This window comes from Nyctibius grandis, chromosome 4, assembly GCF_013368605.1.
Source record: "Nyctibius grandis isolate bNycGra1 chromosome 4, bNycGra1.pri, whole genome shotgun sequence".
NCBI classification, from domain to species: Eukaryota; Metazoa; Chordata; class Aves; order Nyctibiiformes; family Nyctibiidae; genus Nyctibius; species Nyctibius grandis.
The window spans coordinates 83,662,907-83,682,869 of NC_090661.1; the positions used below are offsets into that span (position 1 = coordinate 83,662,907).

At 43.7% G+C, this 19,963-nt stretch overlaps 1 protein-coding gene across 3 annotated transcripts in view; it reads left to right on the forward strand.

The window, feature by feature from the left end:
* Window positions 1-19,963, forward strand: part of SEC31B (SEC31 homolog B, COPII coat complex component) — a 38,012-nt gene that overhangs the window by 8,419 nt on the left and 9,630 nt on the right. Inside the window, exons 6-22 of one of the 3 annotated variants that reach the window (XM_068399095.1) lie at window positions 990-1,130; window positions 1,628-1,770; window positions 2,022-2,121; window positions 4,079-4,240; window positions 6,191-6,343; window positions 7,096-7,326; window positions 8,801-8,875; window positions 9,464-9,547; window positions 10,506-10,614; window positions 11,022-11,200; window positions 11,871-11,997; window positions 13,135-13,280; window positions 14,550-14,723; window positions 15,334-15,522; window positions 16,217-16,430; window positions 16,829-17,155; window positions 18,209-18,313. In XM_068399095.1, coding sequence (XP_068255196.1) covers window positions 990-1,130; window positions 1,628-1,770; window positions 2,022-2,121; window positions 4,079-4,240; window positions 6,191-6,343; window positions 7,096-7,326; window positions 8,801-8,875; window positions 9,464-9,547; window positions 10,506-10,614; window positions 11,022-11,200; window positions 11,871-11,997; window positions 13,135-13,280; window positions 14,550-14,723; window positions 15,334-15,522; window positions 16,217-16,430; window positions 16,829-17,155; window positions 18,209-18,313 — 2,659 coding nt within the window. The remainder of the gene's footprint in view (window positions 1-989; window positions 1,131-1,627; window positions 1,771-2,021; window positions 2,122-4,078; window positions 4,241-6,190; window positions 6,344-7,095; window positions 7,327-8,800; window positions 8,876-9,463; window positions 9,548-10,505; window positions 10,615-11,021; window positions 11,201-11,870; window positions 11,998-13,134; window positions 13,281-14,549; window positions 14,724-15,333; window positions 15,523-16,216; window positions 16,431-16,828; window positions 17,156-18,208; window positions 18,314-19,963) is intronic. The other 2 variants (XM_068399096.1, XM_068399097.1) reach the window with 2 other exon arrangements.

Here is a 19,963-nt window from a genome sequence, read left to right on the forward strand (position 1 = left end):
CTGGCCTAGTCAGTCTGTGAAGGGGGAATGACCTTGACATCTGTCAGGAGAAAGATGAATCAGAATTGACTGATCAGCTTCATTCTGGGGAGGCTAAAAGACTGTTATAAAGGGAGGGGAGGTAGGCTGGCAAGCTCTGGAAGGATGCACTTTGCATGGATGGGTAAGCTCTTTGTGGATTTGAATCAAGTAACCGACCAGTTTATCTTGTGATTCAGCTGGGGCATGTGTGATGGATTAAGAAGGCTTATTGGACCTTCTCTGAAGAATGAATTTACTTCAGGCTTCAGCTGAAGCTTTTCATATATCATGAAAGTAATATCCCTAGCAGACCCAGTGAGCCATTTAATGTATCTTGGCTATTACTCCCAGATAATGTTTCCTGAGTTTGAACAGGAAGAAACTTCTGATCTTCTGATGCTGATTATGTTATTCAGGGCAATCAACTCCTGAAAGTGAAAAAAATCATTGTAAACTTGCCTAAAAGCAGGCCAAGTTTTTCCTCCAATAAGCCTCCCATTTGTCTTCTTGCCTATCTCCTGCATTGTGGTAGATACAGTAACAGCAATTAGCCTTGAATGCTTCATCATTTTTATCTCACTGCACTCCTGAAATGTTGCACAAGGTCATCTTTCCATTTAAGTTAATCCCAAGAGTCAGGGCAGAACCATCTATGGTCTTTCAGCTGGACTGATTTATGACACATTTGGCCAATGCAGAATCCAGTACCTGTTCCCAAAATGCAAAGGTGCTTTTCCAGGTGACATTCACCCACATAATTTGACTGTCCACTGTACATTCTGAGTAAAGGACTTTCCATGCTCCCTAGCCTTTCTGGTCAGTGCTGCTATTTCCAGTTAGTTGATCCGTGATTGAAGAGAGGAATGTATATATCCTCAAATCCCTTAGTTAAGCTAGTGACAGAATCCTGTGATTAGTGTTCCCTCAACATGGGAATAATGGATGTGTGGCCTTTCCTATCTTGGCAGCCTCATGAAGACATCAGTGTGGTGTCCTGGAATCGGCAAGTGCAGCATATCCTGTCCTCCGCTCACCCCAGCGGCAAGACTGTGGTTTGGGACCTCAGGAAGAATGAGCCTATCATCAAAGTCAGTGACCACAGCAACAGAGTGAGTGGAGGAAAGACTGTGCTTCTGACTAGCTTACAACATACCACATGTGGCTGCAAAGCAGTGGCACAGGCTTTTGGGATCAAGTGTTTTTATTCTGGGAGCTTGTTGGGGCTGGTTCTCTTGGAGATATAGCATCAAAGCACCTCTCTCTTTTTTCCCCTAATGTAATGGAGAAACAAGACCCCCTAGCTGTTCCTAAAATTAGGGCACCCTTGCATTCAATTGCTGTGTTCACAGCTCATTTATGAGAAGCCTCCTGCATTATAATCCCAGCTGTCTTCCTAGATCAGCTTTTAACTAGTCTGTATGGTTAGTGTTTTTTTTGCTGTGTAGAGAAGGTAGAAATACTTGCTTCCCACAGCAAGACATTGCTAGACTTGCTTTATGTCGAGCATTCTAGGCGAGTTAAATGCAGAACGATGTGGCTTTGGGCCATTTGTGCTATTGCCAGCTTGCTTTGCTGAATTTTCAGCCTATGCTATTTTTGTCCCTAGATGCATTGCTCAGGAATGGCCTGGCATCCAGAAGTTGCAACCCAGTTAGTCCTTTCCTCTGAGGATGACCGCTTGCCAGTGATCCAAATATGGGACTTACGTTTTGCTACCTCTCCTTTGAGCCAGCTGGAAGGGCACACGAGGTGAGGGCCTGCTTGTTGTGTTGCCTTTTCAAGGATCTCCATCTTTAAAAGGCAGACGTCTGGGAGACTGGACTTAAGAGAACTGTGATTTTTTGCTAGGCCTGCTTTGTTTCACAGATGAATCTGGTTGAGGGTAGAGATGAGAACTAGCATTTCTGAGCTTAAGCAGCATTTCTGCTGCTTTCTTGGAGACAGGGTGGGAGAGTGGACTGGGTATGAAAGATGACTGATTTCTTTCTGATCTATTTTAGGGGAGTTCTCTCTGTCTCTTGGTGCCAGGCTGACCCTGAACTGCTGTTGAGTAGCGCCAAAGATAATCGGATCTTGTGCTGGAACACAAGTGTAGGGGAGGTACATAACCACAGCTATAAGTACACATGGTCTGCTTTATACAGTTGTGCGCTACGCTATGTATGTGTCCCTTCTCTGTATCCCTGTGGAGTGCCAATGTAATTTCCTCCAGTGTGTCTTTTGCACTCTCCCTGTCTGGAGTGAATGAGAGGGTTGTCCATATCCAGACTGAAAACAACAGAAACCGACAGAGATTTTTCTCTTATATATCTGTGTCCAGACGTCATAGAGGGAAGAAAACTTCAACTAAAACTTAGTTTCAGCTAATTTTGATTACTCTTGCTATGTTCACACATGTAGTGTTCTCTGTGTCCATTTGTTTATTCTTCTTCCTTCTCCTAGGGTAGTAAGTTTTTTGGGGTGGAAACTTGAAAGAGAATCAGGAGCATTTGTTAGGGTCATTGAGAGGGAAACAATGTAATTAAATATGTGTGTAAGCTTTATTCATAGTACAGTGGTTTCACATGTATGTGCTTATCTAGTCATGTATCTCAAAATTTCCATCTTTGAAATGTTTTGGTATCACCTGAATTGAAATAGGACTGTGTAAAAAATTTTTCTGCAGACCTACTCATTCAATGCTGAATTTCTGGATGAAACTGAATTTTGAACCTTGAACAAAATTCACGCAGTTGATCTTAATGATAGCATGGGGAAAATACTCTAAAAATACTGAACAAAGTCCAGCTGGGAGCCCAGACTGGATTCATTTCATGGAACAATTTCACTTAGCTGACTACCTTTGCCTTGGAGGCATGGAAAAAAATTAATCCATTTTCATAAAATGCATGAAATGCTGCTGTTGTGGTTTCATGGGATTTGATGCTCACTCTGTACAGATGTCTAGTGGTTAGAAGAGAATCAGACACTGAAATGTTCCCAAAGTCTAATTTTTACTAAAGTCTCTTCACTGTGTTTTATCGGAAAAATTTTAAAAAACAATTTTAGTGCAGCTGGCTCATCTTTATGCATGCTACTGGAGATTTGCAGAGTCCAAATTCAACTTAGGCATTTATGCACAAACTATTCTTAGGGGGCTGTTCTTGACTTGGTACCAATGAACAGAAAAGTTTTAGGTGATAATAAAATTGGGAAGGTTTTCAATAGTAAGGACAGTACAGTTATACAGAATAGCTGATCTGGTGAGTTTGGGGGAAGGATTGGTTTCTTTGTTTTTTGGGGATATTTGGGGGGGTTTGTTGTCTTTCTTTTTTTTTTTTTTTTTTTTTAATTTAGCAATCCGGATTTTAATATAAGCAAATGCAAGGTTTTATACTTTGGAACAGAAAATGCAGATCATGTTCCCACAGAGAAGGAAGCTGTGATTCTCTGTGTTTTGTGCCTGTGAGGCAAAAAGAAAATCTCTTCATTTTACAAACTTGGAGGTTCAAAGTCAAGGTTGTGTTAGTGAGTTGCTCAGCATCAGCTAGGAAGTCTGTGTCTGGGCCATGAATTGAACTTTGGATTTTTGAGTGCTGGACCAGAAACTTGTTGGCTGCAATATCCTTCATAGTTCACCTGCAGCTATTACAGTCCTTTTTTGTGGTTCTACTTTTTTTCTGTAGGCTTTTATTTTCCTTGTCAAATTTGTTATTCCAGACTATTATTTCTGTTTACATGTTCTTGCTCATGACACCTTCTTGCCTTTTGGCTTCTGGTTTTCTTGTGTTGTTTTCTGGTGTTCCCTTGGTTAACAGCAGTGGCAGTACTGACTTGTTGCTTTTGCATTTTGTTCTACAACCAGAATCCTATGGTATAGCAGCTTGCTGTGGCTTTCTGACGTTTGGGCTCAATGTGCTATAACTCGGTTGCAAAGCATCCTTTAAGAAGCAAAAATAAGAGACGTATACAATGGTGCTATGTAAATAAAGTGTGACACACTTGCTGTGGGCAAGTAATTTTGGGAAAGCAGGGGACTATTCATGTTGTGCTTCTGCCTTCTCTCTTTCTGTGATAGGTGGTTTACGAGTTGCCCATTCGGAGTCAGTGGTGCTTTGATGTCCAGTGGTGTCCTAGGAATCCTTCGGTCTTCTCTGCTGCCACTTTTGACGGGTGGATCAACATTTATTCTGTTATGGGTGGGAACTTAGAAGCTCAGCAGAAGACGCAGGCTGACAAGGTAAAGTCCTGTGAACATGTTACAGCTTGACAGATTGCCAATTACTAACCTGACTTCTGAGAGAGTTAGAAGCACATATGTGTAACAGTATGATTTTTAAGTGATGCAGTCTCTCCCACTCACCAGGCTGGACAGCTGCATGGTGTGGGAACCAGAAGCTACCTGTGTGGGGACTCAATATCCACAAAGTCCCAAAGGGACTATGTTGCCTCTTGGCAAAGGTGTCTCAGTATTTCTTGTAAAATTCATTAAAGTGTGTAAAGAGAACCAAGATCAAGTGTAGTTTTGATGTTATATATGTTTTATGCTTATTACTACTAGACTAAAAATAAAGTAGCACACCTGTAGAGCAACAAGTTTGTCTTGTCATTAGGTTAAAATTAAGTACATTGATACTAATTAATACAACATGTTATTCTTTATTAGTTCAGAAGAGAATTTCTTAAAGTAGCTTATAAGCCACTCTTAGCAATTTTCCTAAGTCGATTGACTATGACTTGGAGCATGTTAATATTTTGATACTGAAACCCATTACTTAGCCAATGAATAGATGGGCAAACTCTGAACAGATTAAATGTCAGTACTGTCTAAAATTTTAGTTTTAATCTGGTGTCTAGTCTTTTAATTCCCTTCCTCTCTTCCAGCCAACAAATACCTTACAATACAGGTTTTAAGAGAATATGTATGAGATGGCTTAAGTGTTATTTATATAGTCATTTGCAGCTGACTGAGTTCAGTTTCATAGGATTTGCAAGAGAAAGAAAATACTTTATCAAGCAACAGCTGTAGGAGATTAAGGATTTGTTTAACCCATGGAGAATTTTCTTTCTGTGCATTCTTCATGTGCATGCGCCACACTTCCACTCTTCAAAACTGGAGAACAGTAGGGTAGAGTAACTCCTAGGTAAATAGAATAACAAGTAAGAACAAAAATGGAAGGAGAAAATGACAATTACGGAGGCGGGAAGTTTGTGACTGAGAGGTCTCTTTCCTCTGAATTCCATGGTAGCAGGGCAGAAACTCTGTTGAAGACCTGCTGGTTGATGTTACTGGTACTCTGGCAGCATGTATTTATTTTTTGAAGGTTTATGCTGATTGATCTGTTAGGTATAAGCTGTTCCTCCAGGAAATGGTCTTTCTTTGCAATTATTTTCTCCTCAAGAAATACTTGAAAGGCAAGACATGTAAGTTTTGCCTGTGATTCTTTGTTTGGCAACATTAGCTTGATGAGCCTTGTGTTGCTTCTTTTCAGGTATGCTGGTCAGCTGTATTTTGGAGCTATGCCCTATGGTCCAGTCAAACTCGAACAGGGTTATCTTTAGCAAACAACAAATCTATGCCAACAATGTTAAAAATTAAGAATGCTTGTGAACAGCATTGTATGTATGCTCACTGACTTCCAAAATGTCAGAAAACCAGAGCAGAGGCCACTTCTGACACTCTTGTCTAGTCAAGAAAGTCTGGAGAGATTATTTCACCAGCCTCATCTAAGCTATAAAAGCTTGAGACAGTCCTTAAAACTAACCCATTTGAAAGACCCCAGCAACAGAAAGGGAGTCATCATCCCTTTGTGAGCAAAAAAAGAAATAAGCTGGACAACTTTTGACAATATGTTGTCACTGTCTTGCATAAAATAACTAATTTTGTAACTCCTGTGTTTATGAGCTGGGTGCTAGGCCAGGCAGTGTTAGGGAATTTGCATCTTGCTAAGGAAAAAGTACTCAACAATCTCTCAAGGTGAAGCTTTCTTGAGAAATAATTTCTGGAACTGTTTGGAAATACCATTTCTCTTACATAGAGCCTTGGTAGTATTCCAGGAAGAGATGCTGTAATAGCCTCTTTCTTCATCAGTGGGGAAAGTAACTAATTACTAAGCAATAGTTTTTTTGTGCTTACTCCATACAGAGAGGAATTGAAATATATGTTATTCCTTTTTCCATCTGATTCTAGATCTCTTCCTCCTTCAACAACCTGGATCCCTTTGGCACAGGACAAATACTTCCTCCTCTGCAGGTGCCAGAGCAAGTAGCTCAGACCACCTTGATTCCACCATTAAAAAAGCCACCCAAGTGGATTCGCAGACCTGTAGGGGTTTCATTTGCAGTAAGTGAATGGAGCATCCTTAGCTTAAAATGCAATAGATGTGTTGTCTTGTGACACAGTCCTTTTCTTTCACTAGAGAAACATTTTTTTCTTCCTGTTGCTAGTTGTTTTAATGCCTGTTTAAGGTGCAGTGTGGTGTCCCATGGAGCAAATCTCTTTTGATCAGCATTCAGGTATATTTCCAACAAGGAAGAATCCTGTAGCAGAGAATGGGAGGTTTTAAGTAAGAGTTAATGAAGCTAAAGAAGACTTATAAAAGCTGTCCTTGTAGGCTGTGACATGCATTCCCATTCTTCTCTGTCTTTTTCTCCTTCTTATCCAAGTGTTTAATTTTATTCACCACTTTGCTCCTAAATCAAAAGGCTGAATTGTTCTTTTAGCCTGTGGCTTGACTTGTTCTCTGCCTGTCTAGTGCTTGCCATTTGCATAATAGTTTTTATCACTGCAGCCTGCCTCTCCATGTCAGAAGAGAACAAACAATTCCAAATGGTACTTCTTCCTCTGTGCCTCTGGCATTTGCAGTTGGCTAGGCCTGATAGCACATACACAAGTGTCATGGTTATAAGTGTTCAGCTGAAGGGCTTGTGATGTGAACTCCCTCAATGTCCCTACCATCCATACAAGTTAAACTGTTTGAGTTCCTTGTGATCACAGCTGGAGCTTGAGCCCACCTTGCTGAATGAAGAGCTAAGTGAGTTGCTTTTACTTTCGTTTATAAGAATGCTTACTGTGTCTCCCTCTGTCTTTCTCAGTTTGGAGGAAAACTTATTTCCTTTGGTCTTACCAAAGCTCCTGGACAGCAAATGCAGCAGACTTACCCACACCAGGTATTCATCAGTCAAGTCACTACTGAAACTGAATTCCTGCTCCGATCCAGAGAACTGCAGATGGCCTTGCAGTCAGGGAACCTCCTTGATTACTGCCAGGGCAAGATCCAGACAGCCAAGTTGCCATTTGATGAGAACCTTTGGAACTTCTTGAAGGTAGGATGGCTGTGGTGAAACACAGAGGTCAGTTCTTTTACAGTCCTGGGGTGGAATGTGTTCATTATGGTCCTCTCTAGCCCTTTGTGTTCCTGTTCTTCAAGATATAAAATGGAACTGAATAGGCGAGTTAGTTACTTGTCTAAAGAAGAGTTTTTGCAGTTGAGGTCTTGGAGGTTGCCTTATTTTTCAGTAGGAATAGTCTTTTCAGTGGAATCATTTGGGCTTCCTGTCAAGGTGCTGAATGGGATTTCCTCATTGCAACCCACTGCCAAGCTGTATCTGCCTGCTACCTGTGGAGCTCTACTGTTTTTATTTCTCAAGGCAAAGTCCAAATGTGCAATGAGATTCCCCAGTAATAAAGGAGAGAGCTGTGGTGGCATGAGGACTGACTGTAGCCCTGCACAGGACGATGGTTTCATTGACAGTTTGGTAATATGAAAGACTTCAGTAATGAGGAGTGGCCACCCTTCTGGAGGGCTTAGCCTTGGTAGTGTTTTACAGACATTCACAGGCAGACTGTGTGTGGAGCGAATTATTGGGGTATTTTCCACAGTATTACATTTGCATGGGGAATCATATCTTTTAAATAGGATGGCCTGGTGTTGTCTAGGTGGTGACAGCAGTTTGCATTGCAAGGGTCATTGCAACAATGCCTTTAGCTGCATTGGATGAGATACGTTGAACTGTTGTTCCAGGGAATTTTTATAGTCCAGCTGGCCCGTGGTCCTGTGAGACCACTCCAGCATGTACAAGATCTATTACTATTGATTGTCTTAAACTCCAAACCAAGCTTCTGTACAAAAGGCTGTCCTGCATGACCATTTCTGCATCTGCAAGAGCAGTTTCTCCTGACTGTTTACAAGTATCTTATTCATGTACAGTTTGGTCTGTAGTAGGAACAGCCTGGGATTTACGGAGACAGACAGATTCTCCTTGCAGAATGTTAATCATGCATTAAAGCATACAAATAGCTCCTATCAGTTAGGCTGTGTGCAGCCTGTGGGAATCTCTGGGACTATCTGAAATCCCCACCCAGGGAGCTTCTGTAACTATTAGTTAACTAATTTTTGTGAAACCAGCTAAGAGTTCAGGCAAACACCTTGTCTTGCTTTCATCCAGACTCAAATCAGTCCATTATCTCTATGCAGAGATTAGTTTGGCAATTCCTAGACCATCCAGGGAATTAACGACCAAGTACACTAAGTATGCATAGTCATCGCCCTGATACGCAGTTGTACCTTAATTGTAACTATGTGACAAACCAGAATTTCACCCTTTTATCATGATTATAACTTAAATTTCATAGATTTTCCCACAGTAGTCATTAGGTGGACGTGTCATAGTTGAGTTCCTTATTTACAAACTGAGCTCTCAACTTTGCTGCTGCCAGAAGCAGCCAACCGTTGGCAGTGTGTAAATGTCTAGGATTTTACATATTTTCTTGTCTTTTTCAATATCCTTTGGTACTCAGGTGAATCTGGAGCAGGAGTCCAGGACTAAACTCCTCAAGCTGCTGGGCTACAGTAAAGAGGATCTGCAAAAAAAGGTAGGGATCTTTCCAATAGAGAGAAACCTTTAAAGGACTAAAGCTGCTGCAGGAGAGTTGTAGGGTCCCTGCTGGAAATGAATGAGTGATCTCACAGCACGCAAAAGACCAAACTGTATGAAATTTCAGCTGAGAGGCACCTCAAGTATCCCCTATTAAAGAGCAAATGCGGGCACTTTTAAGGGTATAACTGTAGCTGTACTGGATCAAACCAAAGGGGTCTTGCTTCCAGTTGTTCATGACCTGGGAAGTGTATAACAGCAGTGCAGTTGAGAGCTTCTTCTAGTGTCCAGCTCTCTGCATCTCAGGGGATTCCTCAGCCAGGAAGAAGGTGACAGATGAAGACAGTCTGGCATAACACTGATGGAGCTGCAGGGGAGGAAGCTCTTGCAGCAGCATGGACAATGTTCTGAAAAGGATAAATAACCTCTGATAGGCAGCCAGCCAGGAATAGGGAGAGGTGGAACTTTTCAAACAGGTGAAAGAGACGGGGGAATTGTCTGGGGCTTGCCAGTCACTTGATGGCTTTGCTGCCCAGGTGTTTAACTTTGATAGGGACTTCACTGTGAATGTCTGTTACTTTTCTAGATTGCCTCATGTTTGAGTAATGGGATCCGAGATAAACAACCCCTTCCTGAGGCAGATGAGACAAATGCTGCACAGCCAGATCAGGTATGTCCTGTACATCTTGACAGTCTGGGGGAGCAGTGGAGGGCAGAATGAACAGGACAGTTTCATTCCAACCACAAGTTGTTGGGCTCAATGCAGGCATGGCAGAGGGCAGTTCACAGGCCTGTCAACCCTCGCAGGGTCAGACTAAACGATCATAGCTGTCCCTTCTGGCTTTAAAACAAATCAGCGAATGATGAAGACGGACTGCTGGCTGTTAACACTGCAAGAAGGCTTGCTTCACCAGTGCTGATTTCTTCAGTGATAGAATTAGCCTCACCCCAGCTTAACTTCATGCTACAGTTCTGGATTTCCTCTGTGAAGCTTCTGCTGGGGTATTTGTTTTGCATTTTTTTCCTTTTCACCTCTCTCCTTTGAAATGTATTCTCACATGATTTTGGGATGTCCATCTTCAGATGCTTCCAAGGCCTGGTTCACCATGCACTGTAAATTTTGCTCCCCTAAGGTATCTGAAACTGCTATCCTCAAATTAGTAATATTTTTCACAAACCTCAAACACTTGCTGAGATATTCTAGGGGTAGTAATTGTGTCCTGCATTTCAATAGAGCACCAAGCATGGCTGTGATCCTACCTGTTAGTTACAGATATCACTTGTTGAGCTTGTCCCTATTCTGTCCAAAATTGTTCAGCTTGCTCAAGGGCTGACAGTTGAATTGATGAATGCTGGACAGCAATACTGTTGTCGTTGCATGTCTTATACCATCAATCTCCTAAGCTTTGTCAATAGCAGCATTGCTCTTGTTGCTGCCCTGGTTAAACTATGCAGGGTGATAGAGCAGTGACAGGATGCATGATGGGTTTCCAAGTTGAAATCAGATTTACATGAGCATGCTCAAGCAAATGGAGAGCGGCCCCATTCCACTCAGTAATCCATTAAACTGTTTTGGGCAGGTTCTGTGTGTTCCATGAATTAATTAACCTATTGCACTCTTTGCACAGCTTTTGATAAATTCCAGTGACGATGTAGCTGCTGTTTCCTCCTCTTCAGCCTTTTTTGACAACCTCATCCCACAGAATATGAGCACAATGGAGATTCCTGTCACAGAAGGTACGTTACATGAAATGCGTTTCTGCCCTCTTAGGAAAAGGGGAGAGGAGGGAAAACCAGAAAATTAGAGATACCAGGAAGAATCTAGTCCACTCCAGCAGATAGTTATTTGTAAAATGCATGACCATTCCTACTGTCATGCAACATCTCTCAGCATTGTGCAAGGACATACTCTTTGTAGATAAGAGACCCATTAAAAGTATAGAAGAATCTTTTAGACGATGGAAGACTTACTGTCAAGTCAGTGTTTTTTTTTTTAAATAGCAAAACCTGATTTGGGTTTCCAAATCTTCTTTTAGCTGGGCTTCTGTATGTTCTTGTTTTTTACTGCCTGCTCTTTAAAACGAGCATCATCAATGCATCTGGATGATGCCCCTGTGGGTTAACTATGCTTCTCACCTCTGTAGATACAGATGGACTCATCAGCCAAGCCCTTTTGTTGGGGAATTTTGAGGGTGCAGTAGAGCTGTGCATGCGGGCAGAGCGCTTTGCTGATGCCATCATCTTAGCTATAGCTGGTGGGGAGAACCTCCTAAAGGAGACCCAGAAGCGCTACTTTGCCAAGCATAAGACAAAACTCTCCCTGGTAAGTGACAGTTTTGTGTACCTACTCAGCAGGGGAAGGTGTGCGATATCTTGGCAGATGTTTTTCTGAATATATGTGGAAATGCTTTGGCAGGAAGTAGAATGTCAGCAGAATCTGTGCATCTCCTCTTGGCTAGACATTTACTCTAGTCTCTTGGTAGTTTTATGACAACTTCACGTTGCCCATCTAGAATGTCTGTGTTCTCTGTTCCTTTTTTTTCTAATCTAACCGTTTCTGCCTCAGCTCCCCATGTTTGTAACCTGTGGAGCATACTGCCCCTTTACAGCTCAGCTAGGAAGGTTCTAGCTTATTAATTGACAAATGAGGAAGTGTAACAGGGGTTGGGATATCCTAACACTATATTCCCAGTCATTGATACTAGCTGCTGTGAAACAGGATGTGTTAGATAGATCTTTAGTTGTGCTTAGTGTGGCTGTTTCCATATTCTCCTAAGTGCTTTGTTGGGCTTTTTTACTTTCTTTAGAGGCATCGGGTTCCAATTACTGTTAACACTGGGATGCTGGGATTGGTGGACCTTAATGTGCAGTGAGGTAGTTGCTGCATAGTGGGAAGTGTGCCTGAAAGTGAACTATCCCTGTGGGTGCACTTGCTTAAGCAGTCAGCTTATCTTTGTTTTCAGTGACTGACAGGCCTTCTGCTTCCCTTACAGCTGCTTTCCTCCATTGTGCAGCAGAACTGGCAAGACATTGTTTGCACTTGTGATCTACAGAGCTGGAAGGAGGCACTGGCCATCTTGTTAACATACTCAAAGCATGAGGACTATACCCAGCTCTGTGGTATGCAGCATACGATGTTTTGATATGATTTCCTTTAGGGGAGGGCAACTCTGGACTGCTTACAGAAAGAAGTGGATACTGTTGAGGAAGAAAAGCATTCCTTACTCATTACAGCTAGCTTGAACTTACTAAATAAGTGTGGACTCTGTTGAGTTAGGAGAATCATATATGCACACTGTAGCTGAGTGTCATAGTGTAAAGTTATATATGCTGATATTTCCTGTCACCTCTGCCAATAGCATGGAAAAAAACAGGATGGGCACTAGACTGAGACACTAAGAGGATGATATTTATTATTTTATTCTGGGGAGAAAGGGATTTCATTGACAGTAAAAGGTCAGGTGACTTCACTCCATCTGAAAGAGGTTTACCATTCCAGCACGTTCCCCTCCCTTTTAAGCTCAGAAACAGGGGTTAATGAATATTTGATAGCTTCAGTAGTTTCCTCAGTCCTGTTAATAGTCCAACATGCTCAGCAACGGGTTGTTCTGAGAGTCAGATTTCGGGGACAATCTAGTGACTGATTCTGATGAGGTTACTCATGTTGTTTAGATGGGAACTAGCTCCTGGGAACAGCTAAGTGCTGTTGGAGAAATGCCAGCACTTTATACAAGTAAGATGACACAACTTGAAAAGCAAAAAAATTACATCTTTCCAGTACAAATTGTAGGGGTGGAAAGTGGAAGTGGTGATGGTGAGATAGCTCCAGTTCACCTTTATCTGCTAGCATTTGCTAAACATTGACAACTACCAGTTTACTAGCTGTCCCTAGTACTGGACAATACTGTTGCCTGGAGATTCCCACACCTCTCTGTAAAACAAAAAAAAAAAAAAGGGCATTGGACTTTTTCACTGAATTCCTCTGTCATTTTTAAGGGTTTTTCTTTCTTCCATACATCTGGGCAGACATATAAAAATTGGCAGATATATAAAAAATTACTTCCTTTTTCAACCAAGTTGGCTTTGGGATTCCTTAATGATGCCCATTTCTCTGTGTATCCAAGAACTAGGTGCAGATCCAAAGCTGTCAACTCCTTTTCATGCCAAGTCAGAGTAGGATTGCTAAGAGATGAGCACTGGGATTAATGAGCTCTTCAAAAAGAGAGTTAAATGTTTGTTGTATTTCTTCCTCTCCAGACATGCTGGGTGCCCGCCTAGAGTCGGAGGGAGATGCAGCCCTGTCCAATGATGCCTGCCTTTGCTATATCTCATCAGGCAATGTGGAGAGGTTGGTGGAATGCTGGGTAAAAAACCATGAGACTTCATCACCCCTTGCCCTGCAGGTACAGGTGCTATAATGTTGATTTGACTCCTCTTTAGGCCAATCTGGTAGCCCTGATCTGTTTGCGTTATCCCATCAGAGTATATGGCTTCCAGCAGACAGTGGAGACCTGTTCGTAGTCACAAAGTTATCTCCTTCTAGACTGGATTACAGGCTTACATCTAAAGGAGACTTGGACTCTTAAACATTAAGGGTTTGTGTGTTTAGAGAGTACTGATTACATTGCATGTAAATCCATCCATGGACAGGAGTTGTGGCCTATCTGCCTGTCTTTGTATACTGATGTCATCTCTGAGCTTCCTTTTAGTCAGGCAAGTTTAGACTGTACCTTTTTTCTTACTGGTAGTTGACTGGGAGTACATTTGCTGCTGTGCTTATCATGTCTAACTGTAATGCTCCAGTTACCTGACTGTACCTTCAGAACAGCCTCTAGCAAAATAATATAAAGCCTAGACTGTATTATTCCCACTGCAAGTAGAATTATCATGTATGGGAAGTCACAGCTTGCAGATGAATCAGGGCTTCTAAGTCAGTGTTGTTACCTACCTGTTGCACTTAAACCAGTCCTGGCTAAGTCAGTAACCCCTGTTTTGTCCTCCGGTCACTAGAACAAACGAGACAAGTCTTCTACTCAGATATCTGCAGATAATGCCGCCTGCTAGAGGGTTCCCTGGTTTTGCAACCCCACTAGTGTATAACAGCAACAAAAAGGCATTTTCAGCATTCCTGGTTATGCTTGAAACTGGCCTCCTCCTAGTTATCAGTTATCAGCCAATGATGCATATATCATTGTACAGATATAAATATTAATTTGATTTCTAGGAGTTGAAGGAGCTTTGAATAACTAAAAACCTTCTGGCCTGTTTGTCAGCAGTAGTAGTTTTTCCTAGTGAATTTCTCCCGGTATGGTTTTAATCCTTCCTCTTCCAAGCTGACAGCTTGTAACTCCTACAGTTACAGTAGTAACTTCCTAGTAAAAAGGTAGCTGTTGATTGGAATGTCCTTGTGGTTTCTGATGTTCTTTTTTCCCTTACCATAAAAGTAGCAATGTCAGGGTTTGCTTCTTGGTTCCTGTTTTTCTCCACAAAGTGCACCTGAGGAAACGATAATCAGTGGTAGTATCTGTTGCAGACTGGAGTAACTTCTGTTCACATTGCATCCAATGTCAGTTGAAAGTGGGGAAAGCCAGCATTGTCTCAGCATGAGATGGACCAGTAAAGCAAGTCAGATTCTGAGTGGTCTATTTCTTCCCTCTCCATGACTTATTCAGGATCTCATAGAGAAGGTGATGGTGCTGAGCAGGTCCATTGAGATGCTCCGAGGCACAGCAGGACCGGCGCCAGGCCCTGTCTTGGCAGAACGAATCACCCAATATGCCAGTCTCCTGGCATCACAAGGATGCTTGGCAGCTGCAATGAATTACTTACCCAGCAGCTCTAAAGAGGTGAGTGAGAAAAGAGTTGTTTTCAGAGAGAGTAGTATGTGGGGAAATATGATACTTTGTACGAGAGAGAGCTTGGGTTTGACATGCATCAGGACTTAAGGTTTCACCTTAATTATGGTAACTTGAGAGTACAGGTGTGGGTTTTTTTCTAGGACATAGCTTTTGTCTTCCTTTGCTTTTTCTTTGTAGTGCCTTTGATTCAGGGAAAAGGAAGGGAGTTATAGAACTGTAAAATCATTCCTGGAGAACAATACTGGGAAGAAGCTCTCCAGGGAAGCTGCATCTATTCCTGAAACTAGCTGGTAGAGGAAGGGAGTGGGGAGGTCAGCTTGTAGTTTGAAACAGATCTGTCTAGTGTGCCAATGTGGGGTAGGGGTTGGGGAGGGAAAAGTCTAAAGATTGGGGGAAGAATTGGTGAGACTTCATCTGCCTGGGAATATGGCAGGTGATGTCTTAAATTGCCGCTTGCAGGGTTTTTTTTTTCCTGGCGGCTATTGGTTAGTTTGGCAGGTTGATGCTCAGTGCTTTGGGTCAGGGTCTTTGAATGCCTCCCTAGCACCTTCCATCTGAGGCTCTGAAGGCACTTCTCCTAAAGCACAGTTTGTTTCAGCTCCTGATCGAACAGCTCCGAGACCGGCTTTTCCATGCTCAAGGAGAGAACGTGGGTGATCAGCAGCCACCCCCTTTTCCCTACACTCGTGTCAATGTAGGTGTCGCTAAACACACATCTCCAGCAGCCAAGGGTGGTTCTGCCCCTGAAGGAGCAGCCCACAAAACAGGTCCCAGACATCCAGAGAAGGTAGGCCTTAAACTCAGGTTTTTATGGCTTGGGGAGAGGGAGGAAGGCTTACTGGGTTGTGGAAGGCATGTGAAGTAATATGAGATGACGCAGATTGCAGGCATTGAGGAACTAACTCATGAGTGATGTCCTTCACAAGAGAAGACACAAGTTCTGTGATAATCCAAAAGTAGGCTGTCTGGCATCTTTCACAAAGCCCTGTCCCACATGCAGTCGCCGGAGGAGGCTGTTACAGTGATCCACTGAGATCTCACATACTGAGGGAAAAGGGGTCTGTGGTTCACTCTCCTATGCCCATCTCACCCTCGTATCTCAATAAAAGCAGTGTAGTATAGCTTAATCTCAGTTCTTGCATAAGAAAACTGTTCAGGAAGTTTTCATTCCAGGCTCTATTACTTCATTATTGTTCCTTCATTATTTCCTCTGGTTGTGCTTCCAGGAGGTCACTGTATGGAATCTGGCTCCTGAGGACTAATCCTTGTGAGAGCTGGGGAATACTCTGAAGAGTGTGGTGCCCAGCTTGCTGAGCAAGTTATGTAGTGGGAAAGGCCTCTGATTCAGTCCATCCAGGGCACTGACAGCAGCATCATCTTCTATTGCCTGAGAAGTGACAGGGATAGAAAGTGCATCTGCTTGTGTGTGTATGCACATGACTGTGTTGGCCATTTGCAAGTTCTTTGTTTTTTAATTGCAGCCCGACTATCATCCATCATTTGCCCCTTCAGCACCTTCTCAGCCTTCAGTGCCTTCCCTCTTCACACCTCAGGCAGTGCCAGTGATGTCTATGACACCTCACCATGTTGCCCCTCCCCAGGCCAGCACGGGTCCACAAACAAGTGTTTATTCCAGAGGGCCCCCATACCCACAGTACAACTTGGGCTTGGTTCCAGCAACGGTTTCAGGGCCAGGTAAGCATTGTCTGAAAGTCATGTCCATTCTCCAGATTTTCTTAGACTAAAGCCTTCAACATGGATGGTGCTCTACTTTCTTCCTCACAGGTCTATTGTACTTGCAAAGAGCAAGTCAGCTGTCTGAGAGGCTTCTGTGTCAGTGCTTCTGACACATCTAGTTCTAGCAACTGTGGCTGCACGTCCACTGATATTAAGCATATACAGGGGTGGAGAAGCCACAGCTAATTTTGTGGCAGAGTTTGACTGATGTATCCTGGGTTATGGGGGATACGCCTGGCATGGATATTCTAGGGTATGGCTTGGAGAAGGACAGACTTACTAGCTTGAAGGGGAGCATCAGGAGTAGTTTGCACATGAAACAAGTGATGCTGATACACTCTCTTTCTCATTTGTAGCTGTGTCACAGTCTCAGCCATTCGGACCAATGGGAGTCAGACCTGTTGGTCCTGCTTCCTTCCCCAGCCAACCTGCTCTGCCAGGACAGTCCATGCCCATAACATCTCCTGGTGTTCCACCACCCGTCCCTGCCCTCTTCACTCCAGCCTCAGTCCCATCATCTCAGCTTCCCGCAGCTTGTCCTCTCCCTGTGGCAAGCCAGTCTCCTCTAGGTTTCTCTTCATCACCTTTCAACTGCCCCATGAACATGGGTTACCCTCAAGGAGGTCCTGGAGCTCCATCTACTAAGCCCCTGCCAGCAGCCAGCATTCCTCCTCCTCCCACGGGTAAGTACTGCTTGTGTGACTTGTGTGTCCAGGATGCTCCTGGCTGGGGTTTGCAGTACATAATGAACATGGACCTTCTGAGGTCTGGTCTGTCACCATAAAGGCTGGATGTGGTGCTGAGGCTAACCTTACAGGCACATTGTGCTGAGTCTTGCTGTGGTGGTGAATCACAGCACTGATGAGGGTTTCATTCAGCCTGTTCAGCTGCTCTGTCTCCCAGGTTGTGGTTACGAGACGCTGTTTCTTCAGGTCCCCAGTGTACCCTGAGTAGTCATCCACTCCAGAGGCATCTGCTCTGACTTAAAGGGTGGTGGTTCCCAGGGAATGCCTAGTGGAAGGCTTGCTGATCTCACCCCTGCTTATATAACTTACACAAGAAGTGCAATTGAAATGCTGGGAGAGCAGGGTGCTGCTTCTCTGTCCATGGGATACCCCTTGCTTAGCTTTGGGATAAAATTCCTCTGTCTGCTGTGCTCTAGTTCTCCCATTTTTCCCTATTGCCATGAAGTGTTTGCCTAGGAATCATTTCTGGATTCCTCTGTGCAGTGCTCTAGACCTAGAGCCTTTCCTCTCTGGGTCTGTAGTTTGAATCCACACCAGCCTGCAAGTACTGTGAGGTCTTTGCTAGCATGATGAAGAGAGAGAGTGTTGTTGGACCTACTTCCCTATTTCCCATAACATCACCACATCTGGTGCTTGTTAATTCTTTGCTGTTTCAGGGGACAGGTTTAGCCAGGCTATGAAGATCCCTAACAACAAGGCTGGCAATCCTTAGATTTTTGAGCAGGTGCTTCTCCAAACCACATGTATTCTGAGAGTGAAGGAACTGAGGCTTTGAGGTTTGCCTCCACCTGGAATCCTTTGTTGAGCTGAGTTTAACCAAGGATAGCAAATCCCACTGTGTGAAGCCTGTGGGGACTACACACAAAGGCTCTAGGCTAAGGCTGGACAAATTCCTTCTGAAAAGCTATCAGGGACAGTAGTCCAGGGACATTACTCACTGAGTAAAAGCTGTTGGTGATGATGACTCTCCCACCCTGCCTTGATTTTCAGGTTTCTTCCCTTGGCTAGATCCTCACATGGATCATGCAGGTAGTACCCAGAGAAGCCTCCAGACCTGTGGGGGAGGCAATGTTGCTGCTTCCAGTGAAATGTGGGGTGTGTGCGCAGTTTTTAGTGTGTGTGCATGCATGCATGCTCATTGCTATTTGTTGTTTCCTTGCATGCCTGGGGAGCTATACAGCTGGGGTAGTGGGCACACTTGTCCTGAGGACTGCTAAGTGACAGCTGGGGATGTTGGAAGTGAAATGAAAGCACTGAGCTCTTACTGATGAGTTTGGGTACAGAAAGCAGGGGCTTCAGCTTCTTCCTTCTCTACTTTCCTCCAGTCCTGGAGGAATTAGAGCATTCTCAGTCTCTGTGTCCCTTCAGACAGTTGCTGGGCTAGCAGGACAGGGAAGCAGCCTTTTCCTTTCTTGGTTCTCTAGGCAAGTAATAGGCCAGTGGTTGTAACTCACCTCTTGTTTTCTCCCTGTCACACTCACAGCCTTATGCATGGCTTTACTTGTGCTTGTGCTTTCCTCAGGTGGTTTGGAAGAGGTTTGTCCCAGTCTGAGCAGTGGTGGAGTAGAGCTTCCCAAGCAGAATTTGGAGGCTCTATTCAAAGGGGAACTGTAAAGCCATTTTGGCTTTAGTTACAGAGCAAGGTTTGACTTTGAATCTCAGTCCATCTACTGAGGAGAATTTGGATCACAGAGGTTTTCTGACCGATGCTTTGTACTGATTTCTCTCCTTGGGACTCATTGATGATGGAGAGTAGGTATCTTTCAGTCTACGTTGTCAGTGGGGTAAGGCTCAATGTCTTAGTGGGCTGTCTCTGCACAGTGACTGCTTTTTGTGCCAAAGACCATCTGCCAGGCACAAAAGATTATCTAGGGAGTCTCAGCTTTAGGAAATCCTAGTACTCGGTAGCCACTTACACCACCAAGCAAGCCTTGAGTGGGACTTTAGAAAGGTTGTCCCTTCAGCAGAGAAACAAAAGGCCCCAATGTTTCCCTGTTAAAGGAAAGATGATTCCATGGCAAGGATTTCAAGCACTTCCTTGGGCTGAAGATGCCCTGCAGGAATTTACTGCTGGGAAGGTCCCTTCTGCTGGCAGCATTTACCCCCAGTTTTAATGGCAGCATATGGTGTGCCCAGAGCAGGAGTGCAAACTGGCTTCCTTGAGAGTGCTTTCTTGCCTCCTATTATTGTTCTGGTTTTGATGGGTACTTTTCTTTAGCCTGGAAAGGGACTGTAAGATCATTCAATCTGACTGGCCAAACTTGCTTGCTTTGGAAATTCATGGACATGATCTGAACAGCTCACGAACACATTCTCACTAGCGCAATGAGGAGACATCTCCCCTTGTAGCAATCCCACGCTCCTGGGGAGTGTCATGGACAGGGTGAAGGACAGCAACATGTTGGCTGATCTCCTTTCTGGCTGGGATAATCCGTGACTTCAGCCTATGACGGTCTCGTTTGTTCTAGGACAGGCATTGCTGGAGACTGCTGCCATGGAGCACTCCTTTCAGGGTTGGTGAGGAATCCTCTTTCACAAGTAGCATAGGCGAGATAGAGTTTCATCCCAGCAAAATGCAGCAGGGTCCTGTTGTCTCACGTGTGATGATTAAGTGCCTGGCTTAAAGGCTATAATTTAAATAGCTGTTTCCTGTGAGGATTCAAACTGCCACTGGGTTGGAATAGTGCCAGGGACTGCTAGGCCACAGGCTTGGTGGGGGCCAGCAGAGTTCTAGGGCACAGAATC